Source organism: Mercurialis annua, linkage group LG1-X, assembly GCF_937616625.2.
Source record: "Mercurialis annua linkage group LG1-X, ddMerAnnu1.2, whole genome shotgun sequence".
Lineage (NCBI taxonomy): Eukaryota > Viridiplantae > Streptophyta > Magnoliopsida > Malpighiales > Euphorbiaceae > Mercurialis > Mercurialis annua.
In genome coordinates, this window is record NC_065570.1 from 69,752,475 (window position 1) to 69,768,896 (window position 16,422).

Below are 16,422 nucleotides of genomic sequence, written 5' to 3' on the forward strand. Positions count from 1 at the left end.
AACTTAATAACTAATCGTATTACAATTTTAAAATCAAACACAATACATTTATCTATCGGATTAATACATGTCGAAATGTCTATCTCATTTACTAAAATCGATTATAATAGATCACTATGTAAGCATAACATTTATTTGACCGATAAATATACAAAAACTTATTTGGCGTGTTTATTAATATTTTATTTAACTTGTTTAATTCATTTCCTAATACAAAAATATTTTATATGTTGCATATAATAAACTTGTTAATAGCATATAACAAACCTCTTAAATAATCATAAATTTACGATTCAAATTTATGATTAAAAATAACTACATATATATAATATGCGTTATATTAGTATTTTCAGATTAGAAATAATAAATTGATCTATTAATGGATTCAATAAACAGATCTAAACATATTTTTACAGATTAGGCAAATTGAATTTGTTATCGTTCCGTGTTCAAACTCATATAAATTCAACTCAAACTCACTTAACTTCATACTCTATTGTGTGAATACGTCATGTCAGAAATTGATAGGTTGATTATGCCCTCTCCGTTCACAATTGATAGGTTAAATTTCACTTTGGATATAATTTGAAATAAAATAAAAAACTTAATAATGGTACCAATTAGTTTGAGATGGAGGGATTAGTACTTTAACAATTTTACTATTTTAAAAAACACCAACTTTAACATATTTTTTTATTTTTAAAACAAACTTTTAATTTTGACGATTTAAAACAAGAATTATTACTTTACTGCAATTCGAAAGTCAGTGTGCAAATGTTAAAAACTAGTGTTAAATTTGTTGTAGTGGCATAGTCGGACAGATTCATGGTTCTATGCTGGAGAACATTTTCAGAATATAATAGCATGTCAAAATGCTATACATAGAGCTGGTCAAAGGCCTGGTCAGCCCGTGAACCAGCCTAGAACTGGTCAAATCAGAAACCGGACTAAAATCAGCCCGAAACTGTAGAAAGGCCAGTTTCAGGTCGGTTTTAATATTTTGAACTGTGAACCGACGGTTTAAAAGTTGAATCCGTCAATATATAAGTTGCAGCTATATGTCAAAAGATTACAATTTGCAGTTGTATTTGGACATCTAATTCTGTTTTTATAAGTTGTTTTTCCTTCCTTTTTCTATTCAGTCAATTTTAATTTTAAATTTTTTTTTTCTCAAAGGCTAAAATTTCCATTAAAAATAACGAAAATTACATGAACGGTTTCTCAACAAATTGAGTCAACTATTCTAAAAAAGATGATGAGAGCTGTAAAAATACAGTCATCGACTAGGGGTAAACTAACCAACAAGGGTCACCCAATTATATAGGCTAAAATAACTAGATCTAATAATTAAATCTAGACTTATTGAACGTTCTAAGGAATCCCAGGCCCTGAACGTTCCAACTTCGGATTTTTATTGTCGAACTACTTATTTTGCATATAAGATCTCCTAAGTAGTGTATATGTAATCACGGTTCTCCCTCATCATAATTCTTTTTATTGATTTTTGTTCTTCATTTTTTAGCATTGCAAGCTATGATGACATTCATCCGTTTGATTAGAGTATGTGATAATTTAATCGTTTTCTTCCGATTGTACTGAATGTTTTGATTTATTCATCTTCGATTAGCCTGCTTTTCCTTTGAGTACCTTCAATGAGCAGCTCCAAGAACACTTGCTCCCATTGAAGGTTCTAAATACGTTAGTAAAAAAAAAAGATGGTTGCTTTATTAATGGCTCCATATGTTGAACAGTAGATTTTTTTTTTTTTTTTTGCCAAACACAATAGATTAGTGATGTGCACAGTGCAAAGACTCGAGAATGCTGATAGTACAAAAGACGGTTGATGTTAAGTTGGATTTCGTTCACAATTTCCACAAACAACACTCTTTTTGGTTTATAGTAAGAATTAGGACTGTGCAAAAATCGAATCAAATCGAACCGTTTCACTGAACCGAACTGAAATTATAATTTTGGTTCGGTTTTTTGGTGACCGTATTTTGGTTCGATTTGTAATTAAATAAAATTTTGGTGTTCGGTTTTTTGTTCGGTTTGAGCATTTTAATATTTGGGTTCTTAGCGAACTATTATTCAACACTAATGATAATTTTTACCAAACACTAATGATAATTGAATTTTTACCAAATCGACTTTACTTAATTTAAAATATATGTTTATTTAAATTGAAATTGTAGCATGTAATTAATATTTGGGTTGACCCGTTATACATTGTTATAATTTTAAACAAAGACATTTTATAAGAATTCAATTATCATTAGTGTGTTAGTATATAAAAATTATGTTACCTAAGTTGATTATGGTAAGTTCACTCCTATTATTGATTCAGTGGATGGCTTACACGAAATTGTTGCTTTTAATTGTCATATGGTACGTTTAGTATTAATCTTCCCAAGCATTCTTTTATCCAATTCAACATAGTTGGACTCAAATTAGTACGCGCGGTTAATTTTTAATGGGCTAATTACCCAATATACCTAAATTTGGGCAAGGTTTACTTTTATACTGACCAAATTTATTGTTTACTTTTCACACCACCCAAAATAAGAATTATAACCTAATTGCTTTGAATTATAACTTTCTTACCGTTTTTTCTTTTTCCCTTTGATTTTGGCGGTTTTTTCTTCTTCTTCTCCGTGATTCTCGTTCTGCTCCTCCACGATCTCTGCGATCAAAGTTCTGGTGCTCCACGTTCTTACTCTCTTTCTTCCATTATCACATTCGTTTAAGTTTTCATCTTCATTATCTCATACATTTCAGTTATCTTCTTCATTATCTCCGCCATTTCGCCTCCGCCGTTCCGTTTTTGCTGTTCCATCTCCGTCGTTTCGCCTCCGTCGTTCCACCTTTGTCACCGCGTCATCTTTCTTTTCTCTTTTTGATTTTAGATCTGAAATTTTTTGTTCTTTATGTTTTCATTTTCAGATCTGTAATTTGTTTATCTTTTACTGTTTATTCACCATTAAACATGTATAAAGAGTATTTTTTAAGAATTTCATACTTATTTCATGATATGTAGAATAATTTTGTGATTTTATGTAATAAAATCCTGTTAACTCTGCATTTTTTTGTGTTTTGTTGTATTTCTGCGTTTTTTTTATTCTGCAGAAGGATTTGTAGATGATGATTGATTGCTGAATTACTGTAATGTTACAGTGTTGTTGATTTTATGTTGACTTTATGTTGATATTATGTTGATATCAACTAATTTTTTTTATTTTAACATTGACAAACAAAATAATATTGTCTATGAAATAAATGCCTCCTGTAAATTTGCGGAATAGATGTTTATTTAAAAAGCAGCAGGATGGAATGTGAAGTGCACATATTTGTTTGAATGATTGATCTCTTTGTGTTTTTTTCTCGGTAAACGTTCTGAAATTCCCTACATAAACATATGTTATTGGTATTCAGCCATTTTTATATAACTTTCATTTTCTTGAGTGTTATTTTATTAGAATATACTAAATTCATTTCGGCATTTTTAAAATTTGGTTGGTTTTTTTTCTCCTTATATTATGTTCTACGTACAAACTTTATTATAAAATCAATGTTGAATTTTATTGATGTACAATTATTTAAGCTATATTAATCAAAATCAACGCAAAATCAACTTAATGTCAACCTAAAATCAACCTAAAATAAACATGCACATATCCCTAAAATTAATTGAAGATCAACACAAAATCAACATGTGTATACTATTTGTCATTAAAATTAATCAAATATCAACTCAAAATCAACACAAAATCAATATAAAATCAACATGTGTACATTATTTATTGTTGACATTTTTGTCAGTTTTAATATCAACACAATATCAACATAATATCAACATAATATCAACAACATTTAATAAACTGGATAATATTAATTTTATAAATCTTTTTAACACTATTTTTTATTTTTAATATTTATTTACCTTTATTTTGCTAATAATTAATCAAAATTTATTATTTATTATTTATCATATATTTTATTTTTTATATATATCAATATAAAATCAACATTAAATTAATCAAAGATTAATAAATTATTTTTTCAATCTAAAATACCAACACAAAATCAACATAATATCAACATAAATTCAAATTTGTAATATAATAATAATTCAGAATCATTATTTATATTTTTTACCTATACCAAAATCAACACCATGTCAACACTATATCAACATAAGATCAATATTGTAACATTACAATAATTTAACATCATTATTGTCTTCTTCACCGATGCTAAAATCAACAAAATATCAACCGAATATCAACACCATATCAACATTGTAAAATTACAATAATGCAACATCATTATATGTCTTCTTCCCCGATGCTACCATATCATTATCTACTCTCAATTTAATTTAATTTAATTTTTTTAGTTTATTTCACAGACAATGTTATCTTAGTTGTCAATGTAAAAATAAAAAAAATCAGTTGATATCAACATAAAGCCAACAACACTGTAACATTACAATAATTCAGCAATCAATCATCATCTACAAATTGTTCTGCAGAATTAAAAAAAACGCAGAAACACAAGAAAAATGCAGAAATAACAGAATTTTATTCCATAAAATCACAAAATTATTCTACATTACATGAAATGAGTATTAGATTATTTAAAGATAATCTTTATACATGTTTAATGGTTGAAAACAACAGTAATAAATAAATAAATTACAGATCTGAAAATGAAAAAAAAAGAACAGCAAATTTCAGATCTAAAATCAAAAAGAGAAAAGAAAGATGGCACGGCGAGATAAAGGTGGAACGACGGAGGCGAAACGACGAAGATGGAACAGCAAAAATGAAACGGCGGAGGCGGATTGGTGCGAAGAACAAATCTGAAATTTGTGTGAAAGATGAATTGAAAGAGAAAGGAGAGAGAAATTTGAGGAGAGAGAAAATAATTGTAATTATGAAGATTTGTGTTATTAGGGTTCTATTTATATGGATGGTATAAAAGTAATAATTTCTCCCTTACATGGTAGTTTTAAAATGCCAAGTATGTGTTGGTATAAAAGTAAATCAAATATGAATGTTGGTTATTTGAGTAAGAAGCCCATTTTTAATTTACTATTAGAGTTGTACCTAGTAACCTAGCAAATAATCCTAACCCTAATGTACGATTCATTAGTATTAGTGGTGGAATTCTAGTTAACTTGCATGGCTAATAGGATTTACGTTTGAATTTTTTTTGTTAGAATTACAATTAGGGTTAAATGCAAATTCATACACCAACTTTGACCTAATTTGCAATTACAACATAAACTTTTAAATTTGGCAATGTCAGTAACCAACTTTCATTTCTTGGCAAATTGGTACACCGACCAATTATAAAACGACAAATGTCGTTTTATTACAATGTCCACGTTAGTGTTTTTTGAGTTTGGTGTATCGATTTGCCAAAAGTGTAAAGTTGGTTACTGACATTGCCAAATTTTAAAGTTTATGTTGTAATTGCAAATTAGGTCAAAGTTGGTGTATGAATTTGCATTTAACCCTTACAATTACCTTGACAATTATTATTATACCCTTAATAGTGAAGTCTATTATCGTAATTTTGCCTACCCCTTTCCCACATATAAGATAGATTATAGGTAGATGTATATTTATTTATATTATATATATTAATGCAATAAGATATATCTTATATTTGTTTTAACATAATATTTAAAAATTTATTTTATTTTATTATTTTCTTGCAATATTATCTCTCCATGTTACTTTATTTCTTAATTTTATTTTCAAATTTTTTTCTAAACCATCTGGTTCGAAACCGTCATAGAACCATCACTTAGACGGTTCCCGGCCGCTTCCAACTTTTCTTGAAGCGGCGGTTCCCGGCCGCTTCCAATTTTTCTTGAAGCGGCGATTCCAAACCAGAACTGTCGAGTTATGAATTGTGGCCACCTCTACCTATACATTGTAATCGGATGAAGTCTTGTTGAAACATTGGCAATTAGCTAGCAACATTGTTTAAAGTTTTGAGCAACTCAGCACCTGTGATATTATTATTCAGCCATTGTTACAAATATTAACCAGACAGACTATGACTGTTGCACATTCAGTGCAGTATGAACCTAACCTCATATTCAAACTAAAACTTTAACTACAACTCTTAAGAACATTGATTAAAAAAAAACTCTTAAGAACACATAATCGACCCAAGAATCGAATGAATGAATCGTTGTAACCGAATATAAAAAAAATCAACATGCGAATGTGATGTAAAAATAAAATAGAACAAAAATCTGTACAATCCTCGGTGATACACACCAAAGAAGCCTACATGTCGCAAGGAAGGCAGCACCACTTATTAAGCTGAATGAAAAGCCATTGGATCGAGTTTGGGAGTTCTTCGTCATCTGAAGAAGCAGCAGGCAGAGGTAGCTCCGGAGGTAAATGCCGGTGAAATGCGTCAACTGCAGCTGCAACACCATCTTCGTTTTCTATCAATTTTGCTAACTCCATCGCTCGAGATTTCACCTGAGAAAGTTTATACTGTTAGAAACCAACACAATGGCTTGTTATACAAAAGGAATATATGTATTTACATATAAATATAATGAATTAATTTAATTTATAAGTGAGACATAAAAGTGTTATCAGCATTTAAATTTTATTATTTATTAAAATAATTTTTTTTTGATGCACCTAGTTGAAAGTTATTTTACTTCATAAATATACCTTTTTGATAATTATTTTTTGCTTTAATACCAAGTTAATATTTTTTAAGTAAATACAAAATTATTTCTTTTAAATTGAGTGATTATGAAGTGGATTGAGTTCCTTTTTTTTTTTATAATATTAGGTCTACAAATATAAATGATTTAAAATATATTTTATATTTTTTATAATTTTTCTATACAAAATCAATAAACTAATAATTCTAATAATTAATAAATTTTTATTTCACCATATGTATTAATTATTAGAAGATTGACTGTATTTTCACAATAAAACTCGGAAAATAAACTGGCATGTGAGTTTTTAGGATTGTTCTAAAAACAATCCTACATGTTTCAACAAATGCAAGGAGCAGAAGCTACAAGGACGCATGATGACAGATATATTTCAAATGATCTCGATCATGTCTCCAGCATCTCAATAGTTTCTCAAATAGTCAATTTAGAAAAACTATACTCGAGCATAAATTGTATCCAATAAGTCGAAACATAATATTGCCGAGTAAAGCATGACCAGTGTAATATATTGCATAGGAATCTTCTAAAATTAATTTCCCACATATTTGAAGCATATGTTATATTTACATAAGAATTACCTCTGGCTGGAGCATGAACCTTATTGCATTCGAAAGGCTCTCCACGTTGAGCTCGGCTATTGGTATTGGTGCAGGTCCCAGCCCTTGTTTATGTACTATATCACCCCAAAAGAACTGGTCTCCAAAGAACGGTACTATCGTTGTCGGGCACTGTATAAATAATTTTACAACTATAAACGTTAGAAACTAATATCAATCAGAGTTTGAAAAAGGTAACCGATCATAGACCTTGATGCCATTTCCGTTACATAATGGGTCGTGTGTCTATTATCATATTGCTCCCAGTTTTTTAAAAATATATTTTTTTTCTGTTTTAAAGTGAGCAATAGGATAATAATATTAAGAGGACATGAAACTGTGTACCGTGGGGAAATTATTTACAAGACAAAAATGATAATACCAATAAAAATGTTTGGAAATTTTTTTTACAGCAACTACATCAACCGTTAACAGCATACTAATCAGAACTATATAAAACATGTATATATATTTTGATCATGCAATCTGAAATGCAAATATGAACATTAGAACGAAAATTAATCGATGAGAAGATTACCCCAGCTTTCAGTCCTGTAGCTGTAGTTCCAGCACCCCCATGGTGAACCTGCATGTTGTCGTAATCATAGTCAACCAAATATCGAATATGAGTGTGGACAACTACTAGGTACAGATTTGTCATAGTTTCATATGATAAGATTGAAAATTGTCTAGCAACTAAGAGCTCTAGGGATTTAGAAGGTTGACTAATCGCAACTGGAGAGGGGGCTGGTGAGCAACGAAGATAGAATAGTAAATATGCTTGCTGATATGAAGTTCATTATATTGCGCCAAAATAAATAATTATGCTCCATTAAGTGTAGAAGAAACACTCACAACAGCAGCGCACTGAGGAAACAACCAGTCATGAGGACAATCCTCTAAAAGGAAGACATTATCAGGAACTTCCGTAACTACAAGATACAGAAAAGGTAAATTTAATACAGTATACGTGCAGCCAATGCCATCAGCTCGAATTTGAATGATAATAAATCATAAAATGAATAAAGAAATTCAAAATCACAACATGAGGTTAACTTAAGATAAAGCTATGATCATCTAATGAAGGATAATGAAATCTTTTGGAACCAACTTGTTCTTTCCAATCGCCTGATGATACACTTCTGTGCAAGTCCTTCAGACATCCAAGGAAGAGATATCATTCTTTCTCTTGAAAAGCATTTAAGGAGACTGGATTACACATTCAAATGGTGCATTAGAGCATCTCCAATGATGCTCTCCATTATAAAGAGCATATTTTTGAAAATAAAGAGCATCTTTTAGATAAAGAATAGAATTTTAAATTTTAGTCCAACGGACTCTTTAAAATATATCACTTTATTATATTCTTTTAATAAAATTTAATTTATTTAATTGTTATATTTATTTTCTTTTGTTGTAATTTTATTTTTTATATATTTTATGTTGAGAAAAATATCAAAAAATATTTTCTGAAAACAAAAAAATAATCCATGTGTTTTAAATTTGAAATTATATTACAGAGATAAGAAATAGAGAGTGAGTTTGGCTCTCCACATGTAGAGAGTCAAACTCACTCTCTATTTAAAATTTGTATTATAGAGAGTCCATTGGACCTCTATTTTAGTGTTAAACTCTTTAAAATAAAGAGTTAAACACTTTTAAAGAGCTTGTTGGAGATGCTCTTAAATCTTAAAGAAAAGGTTTATGATAGTCCGGACCATCTCCTGTTGGCATTCTCTTCAGATATCGCCGATTATGTTCAAGAACACAAACTTGAAAATAATAATGGGATAAAAACCAGTAATAACTAATAAGCAACACAGCAAGCAAGTCTTCCTCACAATAAGGCATAACGCAAGAGTGCATGAAATGGTGCGATTTCAAATCGAAGCAGCAACTAGCAGTAAGGATGCGTTTCTTTGTACAAATAATCAAAAAATCATAAACACTTGCAAGCCTAGAAGCAAGAAATAAAGATGAAAGGAATATACTCACAATTCCCTAGATCTCCCCAACCTCGGTCAATTATTCCTCTTTGTTCAGTTTCTCTCAATGCCTCCAATATCATCTCAGTAGTTTTCTTGGGATCTTCAAGAGGCTTAACAAATAAAAGTGATAGGTTCAATTAAAGCCTCTCTACATGTTCATTGAGAAAAATCATATCGTCATAAAAGTACAAACTTCAAAATAGCATGCAGAGTTGACAGGCCCAGTAAACACAATTATGGCAGCATTATTCAATACCATCCTTGGAAAATAAAATATGATATCGAGTTTATTTGCTCAAGCATGCAAATCACTTAAGAAGAAGAATGCTTGGCACAAATAGTAACCAAGTAAGCACTAGAATAGAATTTCCGCTCCAATCTTGAATTGTTTCACACAAATATTAACCTAATAGCATTCGTATGGGTAAGTGCTAGGTCCAACATTATCTAATGGCCCCATAAACCAATTTTCCATAAATAGGATAAAATTTGTAACTAAGAAATTAGGTATTTTATTTTTAATTAAGCAGGTCCCGGAAATGTCAAAGTCAAACCCCTCCAGTCCCCATATACCCAACATTTCACTTGCAAATTAGCCTATGACTTAGAAAATGGTCAAAAGAAAAGTAAAATAATATCATGGAGTGAGTAAAAAGAAGACAAAGGTACATCAAGCCAGATAAGACAGTAAAACAAATGAAGGAATAAACAGATAAATAAAATGCAATAAAAGCAATATTACAACTGCTTTTGAGAAATTAACATACCATACTGCCAAAACCAATATATATGGGCTTCGTTCCTTTCTGAATCCATTCACTGAATTCCTTTCTAGGCTGATACTTTGACCCAAGATTCAAGAAACAATAACCAACGACATCGACTAAAGGTCCCCAATCTGCAGAATAATTATGAAGTTAATTGTAAATATAAATCGTAAACTTTAGCTGAACATTTCAAATAAGTGCTACAAAACTTGTATGCAAGCAGTTTCGTACATTCAAAATAATACTTAATAAAATTTTGCTAAGGTCATTTTATTTATATAACAAAAAAAAAACAATATAACTGCACAACATGATTGAGTGGAAGTCAAAAGAAAAACTAAAGGATTGCACAGCTACACTTATGAGATAAAGAAGCAAGCAAAATGTTTTTACCACTTGGCTTTGGCACAAGATGGGGACTCCACAGATAACCCGTGGGCAAGTGAGATACTGATCCACGGTACATACTGAAGTATGCGATTGGTGGAAGCTTCAGCTTTTTTTTCCTAAAGCTATTTATATATCCTCTAATTCCCCACCATATGAGTAAATCCACAACAATATATGAAAGCTGCATCCAGTAAGAACAAACAAAACAGTATACAAATTAGCCCAGTGATTTCTTGATACAGAAAGCAACTGCAAAAAAGTGTGGCATACCAAATGAGTACATACCCAATAACCAGCACTTTGGGGTACACGTGCTAGAGGATGGGGAAATTCATAAGTCGGCCTGCCTATTGAGAATGGAAGTAAGAGCGCATATTTCAAGGAAAGATTCAAAGAACAATACATAAATGCATAATGTCGGTACTTTACGAAACATTCACATTTCATTTATATGCAGCAATTCCGTTTAATTGCAGGTTGTTTAGTCCAAGATTCATGTATTTATTCTTTCTCCCCGGTCGAAGCTGTTGAAGTGGGAGTATTCCACATTGGTTGTGTGTGTGAATGGACATGTGTTTAAATATTGGTTGGGCATCTCCACTTAACACCAATTGGTTTTAAGATGGAATCTAATATGGTATCAGAGCCTTGTCCATTCATACAATTTGAATTTGGCCCGGCTACGTAAGATGCATAAGGGGGGATTGGTTGCTCGACCCGAACACGCAATGTGTGAGGGGGAGTGTTGAAGTGGGAGTATTCCACATTGGTTGTGTGTGTGAATGGACATGTGTTATTGGTTGGGCATCTCCACTTAACACCAATTGGTTTTAAGATGGAATCTAACAAAAGCAACTCATGTTCAAAAATACAAAAACCATGATAAAACTAAGGCAATCAAGAGAGGCATATCTAATAAATAATTGGCAATTATAAGTGGGAATGTTATCGGCCCCGCATTCAATATACTATAATTGCTATTAAAATGGTTGTCTCGTCATCTTAAGAAGCGGTAGCATCATTTTCACACTACACAAGCAATTACTTCATAATATCTGATTCCAATTAATGACTTATATTCAGATCTACAAGTAATATTTGATTAGTACTCACGTCCATGGCATGGTGAAGAAAATGTGGATTGGTACACCTAGAGCTTCTGCAACATGCACATGCCCTGCAATACAAACAAAAAATAGATTTTGATGCGTATTCATAAGTACCATTACGTATAAGTTCACCCAGGATTTTAAGAATTGCATAAAAAATAGCACTAGGAAGATTTATAGTCCCCAGAGATCAATTTGAAATATCAAGAACTACAAAGATCTATAGTTCCCTCTCCATTTTACTTCCTTTCTCTTAATGTGCTCTAAAGAGAAAGGATGACATAAGATTTTATAAGAAGATAGTCAGGATCTTCATTTTGTATTAACTTACCATAAGCAGGCGGGTTTGCAATAATTGCCTGGGCTTTAAACGGCACACCAGTTTCAATATCCGGTTCTGTGCATGCTGGAAGAAGAGACTCAATAATGGCTTTCAACTGCTCCCTTTGCAAGACTATTTCTCCTGGTCCAGATGGGATGAGACCCTTATTTCTGGCCATATCTGCAATTCAAAATCACCAGCATTTAATACCAATACAACAAAAATTCACAGAGAAGTTGTAGAAGAAGATCTAATTCTATAGAACATATTTGAATATCTTCAGAACAACCAATATTTTCCAATAGATGAGATTTTAGTTTGAAGCTATGGTAAAGCTCTTCATGCTTTAACACATGGGAGCCAATTGAAGCATATTCGCAAACAAAGAATATCTGAATGCATTTTTCATCACTTACTAAAAGCTCCAGATAATTAATATCACAATAGAGGAAAAAGAGAGAGGGTAATGCATTCAAACAGTGAAGTAAATTGAATTCACAAATCGGGGACCTCTTACATCCTGCCAAAACTCGAGGATCACCACCCAAGGGATAAAATTCTACACCAGCAGACTTTACAAAGCTTTTGAAGTTAGCATGTGTTGCCAACCTAACGTGATGACCAAATTCCTGTAATGAAACATCAGAGCATTCAACATATTGCAAAAAATGCTTATCAATATCCATATAGCAACATTTATCATGAAACTGGTGCACAGTATAAAAACATCTGATAATATGATAGCCATAATAATGAAAATATCAAAGAAAGGAGTATCAGAAGTTGGATAAACATAAGGACACTTTATAGAAGGTAATAATTCACGACAACCTATCCTTTATAATAATTATGGAGATTCATAAGAAACAGAAATACTACAGACAAAACAATGGACCAGAGTAATCAACAGAATACAGTGAACATGCCTGAAGTCTCTTGGCCATAGCTAGAAATGGCTGTACATCTCCTCTTGTTCCAACCACCAGAATGGCAATTTTCAACCTTGGAATTGATTTATTGGGGGAATTAAGAGTCTTATCATCAACATAGAATGATCCTCCAATAGAGGAAAGCTCTAGCAATTCAGAAGCAACAGGTGTACTTTTGTCTATATCAACTTCCACTGTTCCATCATTTTGGATCTTGACTAGCTCAATAATTAGTTTTTGCTGAAAAATCATTACAAGAAGAAATGTGATCATTCTAAAAAACATAAACCTGAAATGCAAGAGTATGTCTCAAAGCAAGATAAAGAGGATAAATTTGTGCAGTAAGTTCCTCCACAAATCCCTTACGAATGACAGTCGCATCAAATCGCCACAATCGCATACAACTAATGATAGAGAGGAAATAAAAAATTCATAATCTAAAATTTCATAAATAGTCGGTTTGTGAAGTAATTGCACAAAAGATAATCTATGATGCCTTTTCTTTTGTTTCCATGACAAGTACTAACTTCTATCAAATGCAATAATAGGACTGTATAAAGCATATGACATGGAGAATAAGAAAACTGAAATCATATGAATCAACAGAAATGACCAATGCCAAAAAGCATATCCTGCAAGCTTTGATGCCAAGAAAAAATATACTTATTGTAAGGTACAAACTAGCAAGCTCGCAGACAGTGATAATAACCTTTTCATTCTCGGTCAGTCTGTCCAATTTTAATTCATGCTTCCAAGTTCTCCTTTCTGTCATGGATTTACAGAATGTAATGTTTTCATTATCATCAAGAAGCGGATATCTGTGGGATCGAACAGGGGCAGTGGTGCAGTGATCTAGACCTTCAAGATAAAATGCTTATGTCAAATGACATACTAAATACACCCCATCACATGTAAGATGCAACTTTATGACAGAAGTTCAGATCTCCATATTTAAATTTCCAACTAACATAGACTGGGGAAAGAACCATGCGTCAAAGCAATTAGCATCTCCTAAAGGCTTTTGTTATAAATGCAAAATCAAACACATGGTCCCTAGACATGATATATGGTCTATTTCATATAAGGTGCTTCCAGTATGACCGGAAATTTGAGACTAGAAAACCAAAATTTTAAGTAAAACTAATTCACATCAGTTTATTTATGCAACAGACTAACCACATTACCAATAAAATCAAATTTTGGGGCTGAATTAATAATGAAACGCATACTTAACAGTTAATAGTATAAATGCAAGTCCTATAATGGGAAATCAATTATATTATAAGGTTTACATAATAAAGGAAAATCACCAGCATACAGATACCAAGGTTAAAACTTTATGGTCCCGACATCGAGTTAAATCTATAATTTACTCTGACAAAACAAAAGGTATTCAATTCCCCATTTTCATCAAACTCAACCGACTACATTGTCAATAAAACTTTATCAAAATTTGTTTCCAATCGAAAAGTAAAACTTGAGCAGCCAAATTCAAACCTCGACTAGGTTTAGATGTAAGTTTCAATTCTTTTGACTGAAAAATCTCTAGAACTGTTGGCTGCTGCCCTGAGTTTGCCTCCTCCTTTCGTGTTTCCTGAAGTGGATCTGCTTCAATATTTCCTGAATCTGTCTCCTGCTTTTCTATTTCATATAAAGGACCTGCTTCAATTATTTCAACTGAAGAAACAAAGTCCACAGCCACTGATCGCTCAATGCCACCACTCTGCCCAAAGCTCTTCTCCAGTTCCTGGTTGACGCTGAGTCGTTCCTCTTCTAGACTCTCAAAAGGAAAGTCTATCCCATTAGTTGCCATGTTGTAAAATGCACAGAGTCAACCACCTAGCCAAACCAGACCATTAAATTCAACTATCACTCGTTTCAATACAAACTTCTTCAACTTTGACAAAACAGAAATCACTTAACACACAAGTCTAACTCACTGAATGCTCAAAATCAATAGCTAGGAATCCGAAAAAGCAAAATTTCAGGACACACAATTTGTACTACCATTAAACAAACTTACTGAATTCACAATTCGCAAACATTCAGAAAGACTCCATAAACTGATTCAATATCACAATTAGAAGAACTCATAAGACTTCCAATTCCCTAAATCCTTCACTGTCAAATTCTTAGTACACAAACTCAACTGCTCCAAGATTTAAGCAATAAACTCAAAATCACAAATTGGCACTTGGTAAACCCCACAGGCCACAACTCTAAACCTCTTCGACAACTCTCACCATCATCTAAAAACTACAGCTAACAAGAAGCCAATTACTACCCAGTAAAACTCAACTCACACCCAAAAATTTTAATTCTTCAACTTTGAATTTGAAAATAGCATAAACAAGTGGGTAGACGTCAAAGGACCAAAGAAAAAAGATAAAAAAATGGAAGCTTAAATAGTACTATATAAAGAATATTGAGACCAACAAAGAGACTAAAATAAACAAGGCAGTAAGCTAACACATTTAAACACTCAACCACCAGTCAATAGGACCACATAGAACGTTAGAGAAGCATGATTTAGCACAAACACTAAAATAAAAACTGAAAAAAAAGACAATAATTGAGCTAAAAACAGTTCATCAATCACAATTAACACGAGACAAGTCAAATTAAAGAAAAACCTACAAGAAGAGGAGCACAAATATGAATAAACTCTAAAGTAAAAGAGGCGTTACATTACTAAAATTGTTCGCTTACACTAATCATAAGAGAAGTTGATGGTGAAAAGTAAATTAAAATTGGAAAGGGTTTATTTAAAGTGATTTTATGTTAGAAACGGAGTCAGCGTAGAAGTTGGAAGGAGAAGAAGAGGGTGATGAGGAAAGTAACAGAGTTTGTCAATGTCTGTGAGGCACCAGAAACAGAGTCTTCCAAAAGAATTAAACCTTTTAATAAACAAAGCAAACGACGACACTCTGCTCTACTCTTCCAAAAGCTTACGACTCCCCATAAAAACATGAGCAAATTATTCTAAAACTCTTAACATTAATTTACAGTTTAATACTTCTTATTTGAAAATCAAACAATTTGATATCTCAGTTTTATCAAAAAAATTGATAATAATTTGAAATTTACTATAAGACCCTTATGTTAATTCCATTAATAATTTAAAATTTACTTTCAAACGATTTGATAACTCAGTTTCAATTATTTAAACAATTTGATACCTCAGTTTCAAACGATTTGGTACCTCATATTTCATTCCGTTAACAATTTAGTACCTAAATTTAATATAAGGGCCTTATATATATATATTTATAAAATCAAAACTGAGGTAACAAATCGTTTGATTTTCAAACAATAAATATCAAACTGTGAATTATGACAAACGTGAGGAACCTTAGAATAATTTTCTCTAAAAAGATTTACTCCTAAATCAAATTCTACATTTTTTTGATTTTATCTAATTTTTCTTAATGATTTTAGTTTAATTAATTAAAATATACTATATTATTTTAATTTAGTTTCAAATAATTACTTAAATTTATTTAGATCATATAATCAATTAATAAATTCATTTATATATATATTATACGACGCCATTATGAAGTGTGATTTTGGCCGGTTTACTTAATCAATTAATAAAAC

General features: G+C 31.4%; 1 protein-coding gene across 3 annotated transcripts; it reads right to left on the bottom strand.

The window, feature by feature from the left end:
* Positions 1-6,178: 6,178 nt before the first annotated feature.
* LOC126664326 (sterol 3-beta-glucosyltransferase UGT80B1) lies at positions 6,179-15,768 on the bottom strand. 3 transcript variants are annotated; one of them, XM_050356673.2, is made up of 15 exons: positions 15,532-15,768; positions 14,320-14,661; positions 13,532-13,680; positions 12,820-13,062; positions 12,411-12,522; positions 11,903-12,073; positions 11,576-11,639; positions 10,748-10,805; positions 10,466-10,643; positions 10,073-10,203; positions 9,313-9,415; positions 8,173-8,249; positions 7,856-7,903; positions 7,300-7,449; positions 6,179-6,503 (listed from the first exon to the last, which is right to left on the bottom strand). In XM_050356673.2, the coding sequence occupies exons 2-15, from the start codon at positions 14,633-14,635 to the stop codon at positions 6,303-6,305; spliced, it is 2,001 nt and encodes a 666-aa protein (XP_050212630.1). In that variant the 5' UTR covers positions 14,636-14,661; positions 15,532-15,768; the 3' UTR covers positions 6,179-6,302. The 3 variants fall into 3 exon arrangements, with proteins under 3 accessions (XP_050212630.1, XP_050212631.1, XP_050212632.1); XM_050356674.2 differs by having other exon boundaries at positions 15,510-15,768; XM_050356675.2 differs by lacking the exon at positions 15,532-15,768 and adding an exon at positions 14,846-15,378.
* Between the last annotated feature and the right edge of the window lie 654 nt (positions 15,769-16,422).